The 22308-nt window shown below is 42.1% G+C and overlaps 1 protein-coding gene across 3 annotated transcripts in view; it reads left to right on the top strand.

Annotated features, from left to right (window-relative positions):
• The window catches only part of LOC107650040 (zinc finger protein OZF-like), a 145687-nt gene that overhangs the window by 34267 nt on the left and 89112 nt on the right, over positions 1–22308 (top strand). The window contains exon 5 of one of the 3 annotated variants that reach the window (XM_056825650.1): positions 19359–21035. The exons of 1 other annotated variant lie outside the window; for it this stretch is intronic. In XM_056825650.1, the coding sequence (XP_056681628.1) occupies positions 19359–19411 (53 nt within the window). In that variant the 3' untranslated portion in view covers positions 19412–21035. Of the gene's footprint in view, positions 1–19358; positions 21036–22308 lie in introns of those variants that run through there. One more of the 3 variants, XM_056825656.1, reaches the window with a different exon arrangement.

Below are 22308 nucleotides of genomic sequence, written 5' to 3'. Positions count from 1 at the left end.
TTCCTGTTCGTATCCTTTGGCTATTTGTGACCTAGGGAATGCTTTAGATCCTTTAAATTTGATTCAATTCACTCTATAAATGAGAAGTGAAGCCTTTGTTTGAGAGATGTATTATAAATATTGTTTCCCAGTTTGTTGTTTGTCTTTTAATTTTGGTTGCATTGATTTTATTTACACAGAAACTTGTTGATTTAATATAGTCAAGCTAATTTACATCTCAGAGCAAATTCTTCCCTTAACTGTTTTTGAGAGTATTTTAAGGATTTCAGTGCAATTGATTTTCCTCATATTCCTATGGTTGTGCTTAATCCACCGCAGAGCATTATTCCTGCAAATTAGAACTCCTCAGGCACTCCACACAATTTCAGGACAGTCCCAGTCATCCTTTCCCTCCCTCCCTCCCTCCTCCTTGTTTGTGTCCTGTGAAGGCTTCTTGCTGTAACCGTGAAAATGTGGTTTGCCAAGACTGTGAATTGCCAAAAGTGTAAAGGTTTCAGCTAAACTGTGAAGATAATTTTTAGTGTCTTGATTTAAAATCTAAAGTTAAGTGGTCGCCATGGGAAAATTCCCAAACATGAAAATACCCAAGTCAGCTAGGTTTTATGGAGATTTTAATACAATCAAAGGAATTAAGGGATGGAGAGAGAGAGAGAAAGAGAAAATAGTAGAGCCTAAGGGAGAGCGAGTCAGTCTTTATCACTCACCACAAGATCATCTTCAAGCAAGCTCCAAACCTCAGAACTCCAACTCCAACTAACTACTAATCCAAAAACTCCCAACTCAGTAAGTCCCTTCCTTTTAAAGAAATTTTCTCTTATGTCACCTCCTCTAAATTTTCACGTCTACCAATCACAGTAGACACTTTTTCCCAGGACTTCCCATTGTAGTTCTCATCTTCTTTTGTTCTCACCTTCTCTGGTTAAATAAATCTACTGAGTACTTCACACCTTTTTGTATTATATCTAAAAATAGACCTAGCTTAAGGTTTTAGCTTCACTATGAGTATGAGTTAGGGACTTTTCATTGTTCAGTCAGGAGTTTTCAATTTTATCTTACCCCAAGGCACTGTCTGAGTAGGGTGGAGTAATTTTAAAAGTTCTCAATACATTCCTGACCAAGTGCCTCCATTGTTAAAGATGGGGAATACCTTTGCCCAGCCCCTAGATGCTCTGTGTGGGCTCTTTGCTCTGTCTACCCCCATAGGTCCAGTGATGAGACTCTAAAGTATCATCCACTCTGCTTGCATTTCTGGATGGGAGGTCGGGGTGGGGATGGAGGAGGAAGGGAAGGAGCAATCATTTAGTGCTTACCATGTGCCAGGCATGATTTTATGGTCTTTAGAGACAGGATCTCATTTGATCCTCATCCCAAGCCTAGGATGTAACTGCTCTTATTAGCTCTAATTTTACAGTTGGGGAAACTGAGGTAGCCAGAGGTGGAGTGACTTGTTCTAGTTTACCCAACTTTGGGAATCTCTTCAAACTTATCCTCTTCTTCCAGTTTTATTTTACTTGCCTCTGGCATTCAGATGAGATAGACAGACTGACAGACACACAGAGAAGGAGACAGAGAGACAGAGACAAAGGGAATGGAAGAATTCCAAGAATGTGCAAAGAAAAGACCAGACCTGAACAGAAAAATTTGACATTCAAGCACAGAACTCAAGAGAATCATCAAAAGGTAATTTAAAAAGAGGGAAGAGAGAAAACAAAAAAAAATTTTTAAGAGACTCAATAAGTTAAAATGATATGTATCCCTATAAGAAAAGAGTTTCATTGGTAACTCTTAAAAACTGTTGCTATCACCCGGGCAGCTAGAAGAATTACACTTAGAAGGAACAGTGACAGACTGTATAGGATGAAAGGACAAGACATAAATAGAGATATAGATATATGCATGCATAAATATGTATACATGTGTGTATGTGTGTATATATATACATGTGTGTATATATATATACACACACACACACATATATATATACACAACTAGAGCTAAAAAATATGTTAATACTAAAAGAAATGGTAAAAGAAACAAATGGGGGTAAATTTATAGGTCACAAAGAAGCTCATGGTGGGAGGGGGGAGAACATCAATACACTGGAAGGGTAAAGAGGTTGGAGATAGGAAATACTCAGCTCTTACGTGCTTTGAAGTTGACCCAAAGAGGGAAGAACAATCCAATCCATTGGGGCAGAGAATAGATTTGCTCCCTATAGGGGAGTAGAAGGGTAACAAATGGACTGGTGGGGAGGGAAGCAGTGCAAGGGAGTGAGAGGGGGGGTAATTTTAGAAAGACTACAAGGAAAATAAGGGGGGGAATAAGAAGGGAGGGGTAGAAAGGGAAGTAAAATAAGGGTGGGAACTAGAGGGACTGATTAAAAACAAACATTGGTGTAGAAGGAAATAGTGAAAGAAGAAAAGGCAGGAACAAGAGTAGAAATCAAAATGCTGGGAAATGCACAGCTAATAATCATAACTCTGAATGTGAATGGAATGAACTCACCCATAAAATGCAAGCAAATAGCAGAGTGGATTAGAATCCAAAACCCTACCATATGCTATCTACAAGAAACACACATGAGGAAGGTAGATACACATAAGGTGAAAGTAAGAGGGTGGAGCCAAAACTATTAGGCATCAACTGATAAAAAGAAGGCAGGAGTCACAATCATGATATATGACAAAGCCAAAGTAAAACTAAATCTAGTTAAAAGAGATAGGGAAGGTAATTACATCCTGATAAAAGGCAGTATAGACCATGAGGAAATATCAGCACTCAACATGTGTGCACCAAATGGCATAGCATCCAAATTTCTAAAGGAGAAACTAGTGTTGCTCAAGGATGAAATAGATAGAAAATCTATACTAGTGGGAGACCTGAACCTTATCCGAACTAGATAAATCAAACCAATAAATAAATAAGAGGTAAGAGAAGTGAATGAAATCTTAGAAAAATTAGAGTTAATAGACGTGTGGAGAAAAATAGGGACAAAAAGGAATATACCTTCTTTTCAGCAGCACATGGTACATTCACAAAAATTGACCATGAACATTAGCTAGTTAACATGGACAAAAAGAATTTTCGCCTGACTTCCCAAAATTAAGTGAGCTACTATAAAAGTTAATTTTGAACCAACTCTTTTATGTAGCAAAATAGAAGATTTTATAATAGAAGTGAAAAACCCATCGAATTTAATAATAGCTGTTTATCCAAAACACGAATTTTAGTTCAACCTTAAGTTTAATATAAAGCATTTAAACAACTTAAGCATGCCTTAAACTTAATAGTCAATTGAGGGACAACTCATTTGAGTTAGTAGACAAACTCAATTAGAGGGTAATGATCAATTTTATTCCATTGTAGGCCTAAAAGCAGCCACCAATAAAGAAAGCATTAAAGCTCAAACACAAATTTTAATTTAATCCCACAAAAATCATCAAAACCCCTAATATTATATTGGATGATTCTATTTAATTATAGAAGACATAATGCTAAAATCAGTAATAAGAATTTATTCTTCTCACATAAGCCTAAGTTAGTTAACAGACAATACACTAACACTTAACAAAATAGTAATTATAAATATAAACCAGTCTGTTACCTTAATTATTGTTAATCCAACACAGGCATGCGTTATTACAAGGACAGATTAAAAAGAATAAAAGGAACTCCTCAACCTAAAACCCCACCTATTTACCAAAAACATCACCTCTAGCATACTAAGTATTAGAGGCACTGCCTGCCCAGTGAGTAAACTTCAACAGCCGAGGTATTCTGACCGTGCAAAGGTAGCATAATCACTTGTCTCCTAAATAGAGATTTGTATGAATGGCATAACGAGGTTAATTGTCTCTTTTTTCTCAGTCAATGAAATTGACCTACCCGTGCAGAGGCGGGTATAATTATATAAGGTGAGAAGACCCTGTGGAGCTTAAGATAATAACTTAAATAAAATTATTGAATTCATAAAAATTTTAAGTTAAATCTTTGGTTGGGGTGACTTTGGAGCACAATAAAACCTCTGAATGATATAACTAAGATCCACCAATCTAAGTGCCACAAGCCAGTAATTGACCCAAATTTTGATCAACGGAATAAGTTACCCCAGGGATAACAGTGCAATCCTATTTAAGAGCCTATATTGACAATTAGGGTTTAAGACCTCGATGTTGGATCAGGACACCCAAATGGTGTAGCCGCTATTAAAGGTTCGTTTGTTCAATGATTAAAGTCCTACGTGATCTGAATTCAGACCGGAGAAATCCAAGTCGGTTACTATCTATACAATAATGTCTCCCAGTATGAAAGGACAAGAGAATTAAGGCCAACATTATAAACAAGCCTTACAACTAACTAATGAAATTAATCTTAATTAGTTTTGCAAAATTTTAATGCTCTAGAAAAGAGTTTATTAAGGTGGCAGAGCAGGTAATTGCATAAAACTTAAGCCTTTATTATCAGAGGTTCAAACCCTCTCCTTAATATGTGTTCTTAATTAATTTATTAATATATATTATCCCTATTTTATTGGCTGTAGCTTTCCTAACATTAATTGAATGAAGTTTTAGGCTATATAGAATTTTGAAAAGGGCCAAATGTCATTGGACCCTCTGGCATTTTACAACCATTTGCAGACACTGTTAAATTATTTACAAAAGAACCATTATGGCCTCTAACATCATCAATCTCAATATTTATTATTGCACTGATTTTAGCCCTAACCCAGGCCCTAACTATTTGAACATCACTACCCATACCTCATACCCTTATTGACTTAAATTTAGGACTCCTATTTATCCTAGCCCTATCAGGATTATCAGTTTATTCAATTTTATAATCAGGATGAACATCAAATTCTAAATGCACCCTAATTGGAGCCCTATAAGCCATAGCCCAATCTCATATGAAATTACATTAGCCATTATTTTACTTTCCATTATACACATTAATGGATCATTCGCCTTAAAAAACCTAATAATGACTCAAGAAAACATATGATTGATTATAGCTGCATGACCCCTAACCATAATAGGATATATTTTTACACTAGCTGAACGAATCGAGCTCCTTTCGATCTAACAGAAGAATCAGAATTAGTATCAGGATTTAATGTTGAATATGCCACAGGACCTTTTGCCATATTTTTTCTAGCAGAATATACAAATATTATCGCAATAAATGCTATAACAACTATCCTCTTTTTAGGTCCACCATTAAATCATAATATCCCATATATTAATACCATTGATTTCATAATTAAAACTATTATTAACAACAGTCTTCTTATGGGTTTGAGCATCATATCCACATTTTCAATATGATCAATTAATATATTTACTATGAAAATTTTTCTACCAATCACCCTAGCATTATGTCTACTATTTATTTCAATCCCTATAGCATTATCAAGCATTCCTCCACAAATATAAGAAATATGTCAAGAATTATCTTGATAGGATAAATCATAGAGGTTTAATCCTCTTATTTCTAGAACAATAGGAATTGAACTTATATCTAAGAACTCAAAATTCTTTTTTTTTATTTATTTTTTAAAATAATATATTTTATTTGATCATTTCCAAGCATTATTCGTTAAAGACATAGATCATTTTCTTTTCCTCCCCCCCACCCCCCATAGCCGACGCGTAAGTCCACTGGGCATTAGATGTTTTCTTGATTTGAACCCATTGCTTTGTTGATAGTATTTGCATTAGAGTGTTCATTTAGAGTCTATCCTCTGTCATGTCCCCTGAACCTCTGTATTCAGGCAGTTGCTTTTTCTCGGTGTTTCCACTCCCATAGTTTATCCTTTGCTTATGAATGGTGTTTTTTTAAGAACTCAAAATTCTATGTGTTTCCTTTACACCACATTCTAGTAAGGCCAGCTAAATAAGCTATTAGGCCCATACCCCAAAAATGTTGGTTTACACCCTTCCCATACTAATGTCCCCATATACATTAACCATTATTTCACTCAGCTTATTAATAGGAACTTCAGTAACTCTAGTTAGTAATCACTGATTAACCACCTAAATAGGGTTAGAAATTAACACACTAGCTATTATCCCATTAATAACCTATCTTCATCACACACGAAACAGAGAATCAGCTATCAAATATTTTATAACCCAAGCTACAGCTTTAATAATTCTGATGTTTTCAATTATTTGCAATACATCAGTAACTAATCAATGAACCATAGTCCAAATATCCAACCAATGAGCCTCACTATTGATAACCTTAGCCCTTGCAATCAAACTAGGATTAGCTCCTTTTCACTTCTGAGTACCAGAAGTCACACAAAGAATTCTACTTCTATCTGGCATAATACTCTTTACATGACAAAAAATTGCACAATCTCAATTATATATCAAATTTCACCCTCACTAACTATAGACATTTTAATAATCCTAAGCATTCTATCAACTTTATTAGGAGGACGAGGTGGTCTAAACCAGACACACCTACAAAAAAGCTTAGCTTATTCATCAATTGCCCATATAGGATGAATAACTATTATTATCATAATTTATCCTACACTTCTAAACCTAATAATTTATTTTACTACAACTATTACCATATTTATTACACTTAATTACTTATCAATAACTAAAATTAACTCATTATAAGCCCTATGAAATAAATCCACCCCCATTATAATCATCATAATATTAACCCTTTTATCTTTAGGAGGACTTCCTCCATTAACAGGCTTTATACCTAAATGATTAATTTTACAAGAATTAATGTCATATAATAATATCTTGATAGCAACTATCCTAGCCCTATCCTCACTACTAAACCTATTCCTCTATGTATGAATTATTTATTCATCAACTCTGACTATATTTCCATCAATCAACAACTCAAAATTACATTGAACTTTATTATCATCAAAGATAGTTACACCCATTCCAACACTATTATTTCATCTTTATTTCTACCACTAACCCCTATATTTATTATATTAACATAAGACTTACAAGCCTTTATTTTGCATGTTTTGAATGCAAACCAAATGCTTTAGTTAAGCTAAACTCTTAAATTATGTACTTAGACTTTGGTAGTTTTATTAATCTACTTTTTTGAATGTACAATTCAATATATTATAATATTTCAATGTCTAATCATATAAAGGCTTAGGATGAAGTTAGGCCAAATGCCTTCAAAACCTTAAGCAGGTGATAAGACACCTAGCCTTTACTAAATACATAGTCTCTCCTGCCTTGTGAGAAAAAAAAAAGGCAGGAGAGCCCCGGGCATAAAAACATTGTAAACAAGTGCAAATGAGCAGAAATAATAAATGCAACCTTCTCAGATCATAATGCAATGAAAATAATAATTAGTAAGGGTACATGGGGAGATAAATAAAAAATTAATTGGAAATCAAATAATACAATTCTCCAAAACCAGTTAGTTAAAGAACAAATCAGAGAAACAATTATAATAACTTCATTGAAGAAAATGACAATGATGAGACATCCTTTCAAAACCTATGGGATGCAGCCAAAGCAGTTGTACAGAACCTGACAACAGACAAGAAATAGTGCAAACCTAACAAGCCTCACTTCCTCCCTTATCACAAGATGTTTTCCAACAGATATAAATTAGTGCAAACCTGACATGCCCCCTCCCCACTTCCTCCCTTATCACAGGATGCCTCCCCAAACTAGCTCCAGATGTCCGTAAGGAATGCAAGACCCCTCCCCTAATATTTACTTTCTCCCCCTAGCCACAAGTATATAATACCATGCCTTTACCTCAATAAACGACTCCTCTTTGCATACCATGTGAGAGCTGTCCGTTCCTTCCTTGTCGCTTCCCCTTTCCTTCTCTCTCTCCCCCTCCCCTCTCAGGGGTCGTAAGGGGCTGGTCCCCAACAGATCTGGCGCTCCAACGTGGGGCCCGAGCGACCACCGGACAACTGAGGAAAAGTTCGGCGCCGAAACCGAGGCTACAATAACGGGTAAGGATCGGACGATCCCGAGGAATGGTAAGTTGTCCCATTCATATCTCCCTCTCAAACCCCATTGTGTGAATGGTTGAATGTATGTGTATTTTGATGGCAACGGAATAACAGTCCCCTTATATATACGAGTAATAGGGCGCCCCTTTGGGGAACCTGGCCGGGGCTTATACGGCACGCCTACGCTCAAATATAAGGGACCCCTCTTTGACCAAAGGGGAGAGGCCAATTCGTGGAGAGTTGATCTCGCGGTTCGACTGCCGTTGACCTGTTTCTGAGTGTGGACCTGGAATTACTGCGGTTCCGTTCTTGCGCGAGCAGGGCGGCCAGGAAACCGGGGAAGTGAATCTTGTGTGTGACTGAAAATGGGGAAAACACTATCTAAGGAAGCTCTGTTTATAAAAGAATTAAAAGAAAGAATTAAAGAGCGCAATGTAGAAGTTAAGAAAAGAGATCTGTTGCGCTTCTTCTCCTTTATTGAACAACGCTGCCCGTGGCTCATTCTCCATGGCCCTGGCATTCACCCCCTAACTTGGGATAAGGTTGGCCAAGACCTTAATGATTTTGCACGCTCAGGTCAGCCCATCCCTGAGGATTTCTTTACCTTTTATGGCCTGATTCGGGACATCCTTAAAGAGGCTGATTCTAGTACACAGGTCTCCCACCTCCTCAGCCTTGCTGAGGACGCTATTGAAGAAAGTAAAAAACAGACTGAAGAAACCCCTGAATTAGGCAACATAGACAAAAATTACAAAACCCCGTCTCAAGAAACCCCTGAATTAGACAGCATGGGCAAAAATTACAAAACCCCGTCTCTTTTAGACGAACGTATTAACATCCCCTCACACTTACCAGAACCACTCCCTCCTCCCACCCCCACACTCCCCTCCGCTCTTCAGGAGAAGCAGTCCCCGCCCCTAGGAACACTCCCCTCCCGAGGCTCCGCTCTTCTCCCTCCCTCCCGCAGACCCGCTCTCTACCCTGTCCTTTACGATAGCAATACACCAGAGACCCTCAATCCAGCATACCAGACTGAACTGGATGAGGCGGCAGCCGGATACTACCCCCCAGACTTCCTTAAAAACAAGCCCCCTCCCTATAATCCGCTTTACCCTTCCCCGATTTTACCAACTCTTCCCAATACAAATGACCTAAAGATAGCCACTGCTCAATTAACTAAGCAAATCACTGATCTCAAACAATTTATAGACTTACAACATGAGATCGGCCACTTAACAAGGCAATTACATGACCTTCAGGTCGCCACCCTGAAACCAATCTCACATTCAAAAAAACCTAAAAACAACCCCTCCAAACTACAAAAGCCCCTCCTGGCCCTCCCGGTAGTTACCAGGCGTAGGACTACCACCGGTACCACCCCGGAGGATGTAGACATAGAGGAGATCCCTGACGAACTGTCCCAACCCTACCAAAATTCACCCCCCGTTTCCTCTGAATCTGACAGAGAGGAGGGGGATGAAGAAGCGAATCAAGGGGTCCATACCACCGATACAATCCGGCCCCATGCCCACCCATTTAAAAGACTTAAATTCAAACAGATTAAGGACCTCCATTCAGCAGTAAAAAACTATGGCCTTAATGCTCCCTTTACCCTTTCTATCTTGGAAAGTCTCGGGGGAGATGGGCACTTACTCCCCTCAGAATGGACTAAGGTTACACAATCTGTCTTGTCTAGAGGCCAGTTTTTAACCTGGAAGGCAGAGTTTCAGGAAAGGGCAGAAAATCAAGCAAAATCAAATCTCACAAACCCCCAAACAGCCAATTGGACAGTAGACAAACTCATCGGTCGAGGTCGTTATGCCCCTGACACCGTGCAATTGAGATTGCCTCCTGGCCTCCTCATGCAAACTGCCCACGCAGCCTTAACCGCATGGCGCGCTGTCCCTGCCTCCGGGGCCATCACCGCCCCGATCTCTAAAATCCTCCAGGGATCAAACGAGCCCTATGCTCAATTTGTAGCCAGACTCTTAGAGACAACAGAAAGGGTCTTGGGACAGGACGGTACCGATAACCCAGTGGTTAGACACCTGGCCATTGAAAACGCCAACCCTGCCTGTAAGGCCGCCCTTAGAGCAAAATCTAGAGAGCTTGATCTGAACGGCATGATCCGCTTATGTAATGATATTGACTCTTATGACCACAGAATTAACAAATCTATCTCCTTAGCTATTGGAGCAGTCATTCAAGCCACCCGACAGAACGCTCCCCGTAATTGCTTTAAGTGCGGCATGCCCGGACATTTTGCTCGTGAATGTCCCTCCAATCAGATTGCTCGTGAATGTCCCTCCAATCAGACTGCTCGTGAATGTCCCTCCAATCAGGCTGCCCCTAGTTTACCTTTCAGCCCCTCGGGTGTGCCTTCGAGACTGCCCCCAAGTGTCTGTCCGAAATGTAGGAAAGGGCGTCACTGGGCCAGCGACTGCCGCTCCAAAACTACCTCAAATGGACAAAATATTCCACCTGTCCAGGGAAACGGGATGCGGGGCTCCCTCGGGAGCCCCTTCCCCTCACCCTTGCTCGAGCCACAACAGGCAGCGCAGGCTTGGACCTCTGTTCCTCCTCCACCAGAATATTAACCCCTGAGGATGGCCCTGAGGTCATTTCCACCGGTGTCACTGGTCCACCACCCCCTGGTATGTTCTTCTTAATCATCGGAAGGGCACTCACTACTCTACAGGGAGTTGTGGTCCACCCCACATTAGTGGACAATGACTATACAGGAGAAATAAAGCTCATTGTTGAGTCTCCCCATGGCCCGGTTACTATCCCTGCTGGCCACCGACTAGCCCAAGCCCTCCCCCTTCCCATGGTGGGTGACTTCCCTACCATTGAACAGACAAGGGGCCCTTCGTCCCCAGGATCGTCAAACATCTATTGGGTACAACAAATCACTGAGTCCCGTCCCACCCTCCAGTTGTCTCTTGACGGGAAAAAATTTATCGGGCTACTTGACACCGGGGCCGATTCCACGGTCATTTCCCACAAACACTGGCCTTGTGCCTGGCCCCTTCAGCCCTCTACCACTCATTTGTCCGGCATAGGGCAAGTCAATCACACACTTCAGAGTTCAAAGTTCCTTACTTGGAGAGATGCTGAGGGTAACACCGGCACGACTTGACCCTATATAGTCAAAGGGCTCCCCGTTAACCTCTGGGGCAGAGATATTCTCGCTCAAATGCGACTCCTCATGGTGAGCCCCAGCGACCCTGTCACACAAATGATGCTTAAATTTGGCTTCCTCCCAGGAAAAGGGCTTGGCAAAAATGAACAGGGCAATCCTCAACCTATCTCCCTTACACCCAATAGAGATAAAGCAGGCTTTGGGTCACAAAATTTTTCATAAAGGCCACTGGTCCTCCTGCACCCCAGGCAGATAAGATAACTTGGAAGTCTGATTCCCCTGTCTGGGTCGACCAGTGGCCCCTCACCTCTGAAAAGGTCCAGGCCGCCATCATGCTGGTGCAGGAGCAAATCTCTTTGGGCCACCTCGAGCCCTCCACCTCACCATGGAACACACCTATTTTTGTTATCAAAAAGAAGGCTGGAGGGTGGAGACTACTACAAGATCTACGGGAAGTTAATAAAACCATGATCCCCATGGGCGCCTTACAACCCGGACTCCCATCACCTACAGCTATCCCTAAGGGATTTCACAAAATAGTTATAGATATAAAGGACTGTTTTTTCTCCATTCCCCTCCACCCTCAGGATTGCCCTCGATTCGCCTTCTCTATCCCCATAGTCAATCAAATTGGCCCCAATCCCCGATTTCAATGGTTAGTCCTGCCTCAAGGAATGGCCAATTCTCCTACCCTATGTCAAAAGTATGTTGCTCAGACGATAGATCCCATCAGGCTTCGATTCCCTTCCGCATATATTATCCATTATATGGATGATCTTCTCATAGCAGCTCCCTCCCCTCAACTGACCCAGACCATCGCTCAAACCATTACTTCAGCCCTACAGGACAGAGGCTTTAAAATTGCCCCCGATAAGGTACAGGTCCAATATCCCTTTTCTTTTCTCGGATTCCGTCTCGAGACTGATCATCTCTTTACACACAAAGTCACGCTTAATCGTTCCACCCTAAAAACACTTAACGATTTTCAAAAACTTCTAGGGGATATTAATTGGCTTCGTCCTTATCTCGCCCTTGCAAAAGCAGACCTCCGCCCCCTAGAAAATATTCTATGCGGAGATACCGACCCCTCTTCATCACGATCACTAACACCTGAAGGAGAAATCTCCTTACAAAAAGTTGAACAGGCAATTGCCAAACAGAACATCGGTTACTTCTCCCCTAAGGATCCCCTCTATTTAATCATCTTTTCCACCGAATTCTCTCCCACAGGTCTCCTATGGCAGGACCCTTCTCCCCTCATTTGGCTACACCTTCCCCTAGCCTCTAGGAAGATCCTGATCCCCTACCCTGACCTGGTTGCTCAGCTTATTATGATGGGTGTCCGCCTGGCCACTCGCCACTTCGGCCGCCAGCCCGATCATATTGTTTCCCCGTATAATAAAGAGCAACTACGATGGCTGCAAACACAGAATGATAATTGGGCCGTCCTTATCTCATCCTATGAAGGCACTATTGACAATCACATGCCCAGTAATAAACTCTTACAATTCTTTACCCTTACCCCCTTCACCTTAACCCGTATTACGCAGTCATCTCCCATTCCCGGAGCGCCCACGATTTTCGTGGACGGCTCGAAAACAGGCCTCGCGGCCATTGTTATGCATGATTGTCCCCATACTATCCACACTCCTTATCAATCCGCACAACTGGTTGAACTCTATGCAGCACTCACTGTTTTTATCTCTCTGCCTGAATCCCCCTTCAACCTGTACTCTGACAGTCGATATGTCGTTCAGTCCCTACTACGGCTTGAGGCTACTCCTGTTATTCAACCCACAACAGCCACCTTTTCCTTATTCACCAAGATACAGCAAGCCATCAGAGCACGGTCCCACCCCTTCTTTATAGGTCACATACGTGCTCATTCAGGTCTCCCAGGCCCCTTGGCATTAGGAAACGACCTTGCAGATCAATATACCCGCTTGGCCGCTCTGGCTGTACCTACAATCCCTTCGCCAGACCCTATTTCCCTTGCTACTGAAGCCCACAAACTGCACCACCTTAACGCCCATACTCTTCGCTTAGCCTACAAAATCACTAGAGAGCAAGCCAGAGCTATAGTGAAAGGCTGCAAAAATTGCCTTACGCTGTTACCTGAACCTCACTTTGGAGTCAACCCCCGTGGCCTCCTCCCTGGCCACCTGTGGCAGATGGACGTTACTCATGTTCCCTCCTTTGCTAAATTGAAATATGTTCATGTTTCCATTGACACCTTTAGTGGGTTTCTTTTTGCCTCGGCACAATCTGGCGAGGCCACCAAACATGTCATCAAACATATGTTTCTCGCCATGTCAGTCATGGGAAGACCATTGACCCTTAAGACAGACAATGGTCCTGGCTACGCAAGCCGTTCCTTTAAACAGTTCTGTGCTCAATTAGGCATAAAACATATCACTGGCATCCCCTACAATCCCCAAGGGCAAGGTATTGTAGAAAGAGCAAACCAAACACTGAAAAATACCATTTTCAAACTAAAAACTCAGGAGACCCTCTACCCCTTGTGCGGCAACCAAACCACCTTGCTGGCACATGCCCTTTTTGCCCTTAACTTCCTCACCCTGGATACGGAGGGCCGCTCTGCCGCGGACCGTTTTTGGCACCCACACACCACCTCTAACCTTGCTCAGGTCCTATGGCGTGATCCCCTCACGGGCCGTTGGAACGGCCCTGACTCTGTTCTGACCTGGGGCAAAGGCTCAGCCTGCATCTTCGACAAAAGGGAGCAGTCTGCTCGCTGGATCCCCTCACGTCTAACAAAACCCTTCAGCCCAGATAATCACCTTCCCCCAGGGTCTACCCCTGAGAAAAATCTCCCCTCTTGTCTTACAGATAATGCCTGAAACCCATGATCCATCCTGCCTTGTACTGCGAACACTGTTGGCTGCCTCCTTGTTCTTCGCGATCCTCGGCCTTCTTGCTGCCCTGATAGAATCCATCCACATCATCCTCTACATTCGCAGTCTGAAGGACCCTTGAACATTCGCGACCATTATGGGCCTTCAAATTTTATTGTTTCTTTCCCTACTCGCCCCCCCTCTGAGTACCGCACAACGCCAATCCCACCGTCCATGGAAATGGACCCTTAGCAGCTGGGACAGTAGCTCTATTATCCAGACTACAACCACCTCTGGAGCACCCAGCTTCACCTTTCTCCCCTGCACAATTATTCAACAGGACGGACCATGCCTACCGGAAAAACGCGGAGCCCCTACATCACACTTCACGTATAATGATTATTACATTTGCCCTTCTTCCAATCCTGGAAAGCATTATTGTAATCGCCCAAATGTATACTATTGCTCCTACTGGGGATGTGAGACTCGCTCTACCGGATGGACTCCCCCCAAATTAGACTCCTTCCTTTCCTTTCATTGGGGACCCTCGGGTTGTAAGCCCCGATCACAGCTCGGGCGCTTTATCGCGGAGGGTTCTAAAGGACTATGGGTTGACTGTTCATATCTCAACCTTACAGTACTACAACCCACCGATGACAGCTGGCTCCTAGGAAGAACTTGGGGTCTCCGCTCCTACCAACCAGGAGATGACCCCGGAGGACTGTTTTTCATCAAGAAAGAACCCCCTCAGGAAACCCCCCCCTCCATTCAGGGCCCAAACAAGGCCCTCCGACCCGCTAAATCCCGACACCCACCTCACCCCCCCACACCGACATCCGCTCCCCAACTTAGACCATCTCCCTCGTCCCCCGTCCCCTTCCCTTCACCCCCTCCTCCTCCCCTGTTACCCCCTATCCCTAAGGAGAAACCGATAATCCCTTACCCGTACCTCCCTCTCCTGCAAGCGTCTTTTTCCGCGCTTAATCATTCCTTCCCAAACTTCACGACCAATTGCTGGCTTTGTTTAGTCGCGTCCCCGCCCTATCTTGAAGCTTATGCCCTAACCGATAATAATCTTACGTGCTCTAAGGTTGACAACCCCTCTGCTTGTCACTGGGATAATGATGATCCCTCCCTTACTATACCTATCATCGGAGGCAACGGCACTTGCATTGGCAAAAATGCTACACTTAATCCTTATTGTGCTGTGTCCTTCGTGACTAGGAATGACTGCAAATTTTATATTCCCCCTGGTAATACCCGTTGGCTTTGCGCGAAAGCAGGCCTTCAAGCCTGTTGGGCTTCCACCGCCCCAGAGGACGTGTGCATTCTGGTCACCATTGTACCACGTGTCACCTTTAGGCCCGACCAGGACTTCCTCCCCCTGTGGGAACGACTCCAAAACCCCAGATGGAAAAGAGAACCGGTAACCCTCGCCGTCACGGTTGCCGCTCTTCTTGGCGCCGCCGGTGCAGGGACCGGCATAGCCGCTCTAACTTCCCAACACATATCCCACAATCATTTACGGGCAGCAGTAGATGAAGACATTGCCCGCTTAGAATCCACCATAAATTTCTTGGAAAAGTCCCATGCTTCCCTTGCTGAAGTAGCCTTACAAAATAGACGAGGATTAGACCTCCTCTTCCTCCGCGAAGGGGGACTCTGTGCCGCCCTCGGAGAAGAATGTTGCTTCTATGCTAACCACTCTGGCGTCATTAGGGACTCCCTAGCCCAACTCAGGAAAGAGCTTGAACAGAGGCGCAGAGATAGGGAAACAAACGGCCCTTGGTATGCACAGTTTCTGCCTAGTTCTCCATGGTTCTCTGCAATCCTCTCTACCCTCCTTACCCCCCTCATAGTTTTTATCCTTGCCTTGACTTTTGGCCCTTGGATTTTCAAAACTATCACACGGCTGGTCACTCGCTCCGTTGAATCATCAATAAAGGCCTTCCCTACGGTACAGTACCACCGCCTAGAGATGGTTGGCCACACCTCCCCCTCCACTGAGCAATACAACCAGCTCCATTTCTCGGGACGGTAATCCAACGACGGGAATATTGCGGGTCCCTTGCCCTTGCGTGGAGGCTATTAGGGAAATACCCCGCATAGCCTAAGACAGGAGCCGCCTCCGAAAGGGCTCTTCAAGACGGGCTTAAGACCATGCTGTGATAGTTCTGCAAATCCATTTTCTCTCAAAACCTCTCCCCCTCTTTTTGAAAAGAAAAGGGAGGAATTGTACAGAACCTGACAACAGACAAGAAATAGTGCAAACCTAACAAGCCTCACTTCCTCCCTTATCACAAGATGTTTTCCAACAGATATAAATTAGTGCAAACCTGACATGCCCCCTCCCCACTTCCTCCCTTATCACAGGATGCCTCCCCAAACTAGCTCCAGATGTCCGTAAGGAATGCAAGACCCCTCCCCTAATATTTACTTTCTCCCCCTAGCCACAAGTATATAATACCATGCCTTTACCTCAATAAACGACTCCTCTTTGCATACCATGTGAGAGCTGTCCGTTCCTTCCTTGTCGCTTCCCCTTTCCTTCTCTCTCTCCCCCTCCCCTCTCAGGGGTCGTAAGGGGCTGGTCCCCAACAAGCAGTACTCAGGGGGAAATTTATATTCTGGAGTTCATATATTAACAAATTAAGAAGGGCAGAGGTCAATGAATTGGGCATTCAAATTAAAAAATTAGAAAGCGAACAAATTAAAAATCCTCAGATGAAGACTAAATTAGAGATCCTAAAACTCAAAGGAGAAATTAATAAAATTGAAACTCAAAGAACTATTAATTTAATAAATAAGACTAGAAGCTGGTACTTTGAAAAAACAAATAAAATATGCAAAGTACTAGTCAGTCTAATTTTAGAAAGGAAAGAAAAAAACCAAATTGACAATATCCAAGATGAAAAGGGAGACCTTATCTCAAATGAAGAGGAAATTAAGGCAATCATGAAAAACTACTATGCCCAATTATATGGCAAAAATATGGCAATCTAGGTGATATGGATGAATACTTACAAAAATATAAATTGCCTAGGCTAACAGAGGAAGAAATAAATTACCTAAACAACCTCATGTCAGAAAAAGAAATTGAATGAGCCATCAAAGAACTTCCTAAGAAAAAATCCCTACCCCAGAGGGACAGAGCCCCTCAGAGGAGCTCCTCAAAGAACTCTCCTTCAGGATGAGAGTCAGAAATCGAGATCCCTGAATGAGCCTTCTCAAAATGAGCTCCCTCAGAATCAGCTCCAGCTCTTCTCTGAGCTCTTATTTTTAAGGACAAAATTTCCTCTGTCACCTCCTCTAAGTCCTTACATCTACCAATCACTGTAGATATTTCTAAAGGACCGCCCATTCTTAGTCCACACCTAAGAAGGTGTGGATTTTTGAGTAATTCACACCAGGAAAGCTCTGAGTAAGTTTTCCAGTTCTTTGTTCCTTGTATATTCACAAGTTGCTTGACCTTTATAGGTACTTAGCTTAAGAAAAGTATGGGTTTAAGTACTTTTCATTGTTCAGAAAAGAGTTTACAACTTTATCTTCCCCTAGGGCAGACCCAAGTAGGTAAAGTAGAATTCTCACATTCCTGCTAGGGAATTTTTTAAATAGAGTTCACTGCCCAAATGGGGAATGGTCTTAATCCAATCTTATAAAATAGGGTCTGGGAAATTTTAAGGTTTACAAAACCCAGCAGTGCTATGGCTGGATCAAAGGGCAGACAGTCTTTTATCACCCTTTGGACATAGTTCCAAATTGCCCTCCAGAATGGTTGGATCCATTCAGAGCTCCACCAGCAATGAATTAATGTCCCTACTTTGCCACATCCCCTCCAGCATTCATTACTTTCCTTTGCTGTCATGTTAGCCAATCTGCTAGGTGTGAGATGATACCTCAGAGTTGTTTTGATTTTCATCTCTCTGATTATAAGAGATTTAGAACACTTTTTCGTGTGCCTATTAATAGTTTTGATTTCTTTAACTGAAAACTGCCTATTCATGTCCCTTGTCCATTTATCAAATGGGGAATGGCTTGATTTTTTGTACAATTTGTTTAGCTCTTTATAAATGTGAGTAATTAGACCTTTGTCAGAGGTTTTTGTTATGAAGATTGTTTCCCAATTTGTTGCTTCCCTTCTCATTTTGGTTGCATTGGTTTTGTTTGAAGGTTTATGACTAATCTTACAAGTGAATATTCATATCGGTTTCACAAGCTTATTTATCTTTGTCTGATTACACACCAATCATTCTGAAAGGAGACACCTCAGGACTCGGTCTCATACAGTAACAGGCAGATGACAAGTCCAAGCACTCATTTCATGAGTTGTTGGAATATGGAATGACTACACATTTGCATCAAAAAGTGTACATAAGTGCCTTGCACTTCTTTCTTTATAGAGATTTTTTTATAAAAGGGAAGAGTAGGGAAATTATTATTATAACACCCAAATTTCTCCCTGTGGTGTCAGCCAAGAATACAGAATTAATCAAAATGTGTATAATAAGATAAAGTGTCCTTTACTCTCTTCGATTTCAGATAGGAGTCACAGTAAACAGCCAATCATTTCACAAAAGTGGTTCCTCCCACCCAGATCCAAGGCTACTGAGGTGTATTAGGATAAATTAAGATTTTGGGGTCTAGTGGCTAAGGACAGGGTCCAATTACCTTAGAAGCCCAGTTAAAATCTTGGGCAGAGTTCTTGATAAGGAATTCTGAGGGCCCCAAGGAGTCTGGAGTTCTTTTGAGCCCAACTGCCTTCTCTCTCACTCCTTGGTCTGCGCCTGCTACGGAGGAAGCTGAAAACTTGGCTCTCTGGGAAAAACCTGGAATTTTGAGTGACAGTTTGGAGAAGGGAAAAAGTGGGAACTTTGGAAAGAGCAGGAGAAAGAAGACCAACAGAGAAGAAGAAAATCTGTGTTTCCCTCTGTGTGGCTACAGAGAGGAGGCAGGCTTTTGAGGCCTACCAGGCCAAAAAATCTGACTAGGCCGAGAATCCTACTAGGCCCAGAAAGAACTAATAGAGGAGGAGTGAGCTGAATGAATACAAGGAGGCAGTAAATTTCAACTATATAAGGATAGGATTTAGCATAGATTATTTAGCATAGACCCAGGGATTTTAGTTCAGTGTTAAGGAGTTGTAAGTTAGTTTTGAGGAAATCTCAAATAAGAACAAGACTCTTGTGAGTCAGAGGGAGGGGGGACAGTTAGACCCTTTTGAGATTTAGGGATCCTGTCCTCAACCATTTGTTACCTGTCCTTACCTCTTTTTAACCTCTTAAACCCTTATTAAATAGAGGTTCTTGTTTTTAAGATCTGCCTCCAAACTGTGTACTTAGTTTTTAATTTTATTTATTTATTTTTATTTTATTTTGTTTTGTTTGATCCTCAGCTCACAACAGCACAACCTCAACTATCAGTCAAATGTCCTTTTACCAAGAATAACAGCAGAGACTATAAAGAAGATACACTATCTTGCATTTTGAACCTAACAGGTGGGAAACGTTTCTAAAGGAAGTAGCATAATGGAGAAACCAAGTGTGGAAGTTCTTGCCTTGGGCCAGGCCAAGGTCATCCTCTCCATCTTTACTCCAGATACAGACATTCACCTGTCACAGATCCGAAACCCGCCCCCTTTGAGTTGTGTAAAAATAAAATTTTATTTGGACCAGAATTCTCAGTTAAAAGTCCAACTTTATTTGCGGATTAATAGAATTGGATTCTCACCACACTCCGCTGTTGACAAAAGACCTCATTTAGGTGTTCCAGACTCGTTTATAGACTTTTGACAGTTACTAAACATAAGTGATTAACAAAACAAATATTCAGAACATGTTACTAACGTTTAGGAAATATTTGCCCAGAGTTAATACATTCCAATGAAAAAAGTTTAGCCCCCATTTGCCCCATCCTGATGATTTAGCACCAATGAAGATGACCTATTTGAACATCAGAAGGATTGACATTGATCAGGGCCTCCTTCAAACCTCATGACTGTATGGCTTGAGGAATGTCATGAGCATCTTTCATCATTGCAGTGTGAAAGTAACAGTGACAGTAAATATGGGGATAAATGTGATCAGGATACATTTATCAGTCATCTCTAATTGATACTAGACTGACGTAATCAAACTGAACTGCTCATACTGACTCTGAGAAGGAGGCTGAAAGCTATGCCAAAGGAGCTTATCTTGGCCCTAAACCCTGAGGAAGCCGTAATGACTAGAAATCCTTCACAAAAGCAATCAGAATTCCAAGGTTGTTTCTGCTGATCTCATCAGTCCCTACAGACTCAGTCTGCACACTCAACATTCCAAAGTTGATAGAAACTCTTAATTTATTGGTAGCTATAATATTCTAATCGTCTACACTTTATCTATCTTTTCTACTACCATAGTTAATACTTTATTAAAATTGGTACCTTATACACAGTTTACTAACTGGGTCTAACTCTTTCTAAAATCAGTTGCAGTTACCTCCATAAAGGATTATATGTAATTAGTTTATGATCACTGATATAAAAATAAAGGCAATTTCCTTTCAGTAGCTTGTGCCATTTCCCTCAAATAGCAAATTACTGAATTCAGACAATCATACATGAATTCAAAACTCAGAATAATACCAATTATAGTCCCAAGAGATTTTCCCTTAAATAGCAAGGTTTACTGATCAGCTTAGGGCTGAATACACCGACGAACACTGTCCTATTGTTACAGTGTATAATTGAAAAATCTGTTACCCTAAAAAGAACTACATTTCTTGGGAGCCTACTGGCTTCCTGTCATAACATACATTTTGTAGACGGGGATAAATATTGAGTGGCCGGTCTTGTTCGACCTCTTTGGCATGCAGCAAGCATGGTGAAGGTGGTGAATAGGGATTTTGAAATGGCTAATTATCAATGGGCATGTGGTCTTTGTATCCCTCTTTATTCTTTGATTTTTAGTGATCATTAATAAATCTCCTTAAAATATAATATTTTTATCATTAAGATTTAATTTAATTTTTACATTTATGGCAACCAGAAGATGGGAAAAAAACCTTCAAATCTTTAAAAGATATCCTAGATAAATTTTAAGCCATGTTTCTCCTCCAAGGCTTTTTACCCACCTCACCTACCCACCCACCCTCTCTTTAGAGCTGCTGCCTTTTTCTTTCCCTACTTTTTGCCCAGTCACCCTCCCTACTGGCCCATTAGCTGGGGGACTCTTGGCGAAGAAGAGATAAGCCACTTCTCTCACCTATATGCTTGAGTCCATGTTCCTCAGTTCCTCACTGCTGATCTCTGGCCCCAGCTGCTCTTGTTCCTGAATACTCCTCCTGATCTCCAGCCCCAGCCCCAGCCCTGGTCCCAGACTTCTGGTAGCTGCTGCTGTGTCTTTGGAACATGCAAACTTGGAACCACTCTCCATTCAACTAGTAACAACTGGGGTGTATTTTCCTTAGGCAATATCTCGCCTCCTAACTCCCTCTCCACATGGCTGGGGATACTAGCATTTTACCTCAGGAGGAGAAGGGAAGAAGGAAGTTACTCTTCCAAACTGGAAGTGAATTACAATCATGGAGCCCTCTTTGAAAGAGTAGTGCATTACCTAATTCAAACAGCTTCTACCATTCATGAGTGCACTGATCCTTTCACTTATCTTGCCTGGGATTCAGGGGAGAAATTCCTCTCCCTACAACCCTTTGCCATTTGGCCCTGCCCAGTCTCTAAGATTCATCCAATTTCGGATTCCTTCACACTATGGTCAGCAAGGAGTTCTCCCTCACTGTGGGAGATCCAAGAGCACTGACAATAGGAATATAAAGGGATAGAAAAAGGAACTTTAGGGAGCAGCTGGGTAGCTCAGTGAATTGAGAGCCAGGTCTAGACACAGGAGGTCTGTAAAGATTAAAATTTTGGGGAAGCTGAGGCAGGTAGAAATTAGTTTCTCTCTGCAAGGAGTATTATACTTTTATGAGGTTTATTGAAGATTAAAATATAAAGAAAACACAAGTAAGAAAAGCACGTGTCTAGGCCTAGAGGATCTATTAACGACCACTCACATCTTGCCTGCTAGGGGGAGAGCCGCATGTGCTCCAAAGCAGAAGTAAAAAAAGAGGCTGAGCTTATTCACAACCAGGTTTAAATACCCCATCTCTCTCTCGGCCCAGGTGAGAATTCAGTGAGATTAGAGGGCATTCTGGGGAAGTAGAACAAGGATTTCTGGGAATTGAAGTCCTGGATTCGAGTCTATTCTTACAGGTCCTAGTTTCAAATATGACCTCAGACACTTCCCAGCTGTGTGACCCTGGGTAAGTCACTTGACCCCCATTGCCTAGCCCTTACCATTCTTCTGCCT

The sequence above is a fragment of the Monodelphis domestica genome, chromosome 4, assembly GCF_027887165.1.
Source record: "Monodelphis domestica isolate mMonDom1 chromosome 4, mMonDom1.pri, whole genome shotgun sequence".
NCBI classification, from domain to species: domain Eukaryota; kingdom Metazoa; phylum Chordata; class Mammalia; order Didelphimorphia; family Didelphidae; genus Monodelphis; species Monodelphis domestica.
Note: the sequence above shows the minus strand (reverse complement) of the source record. Positions and strands in the feature narration are given on the sequence as shown.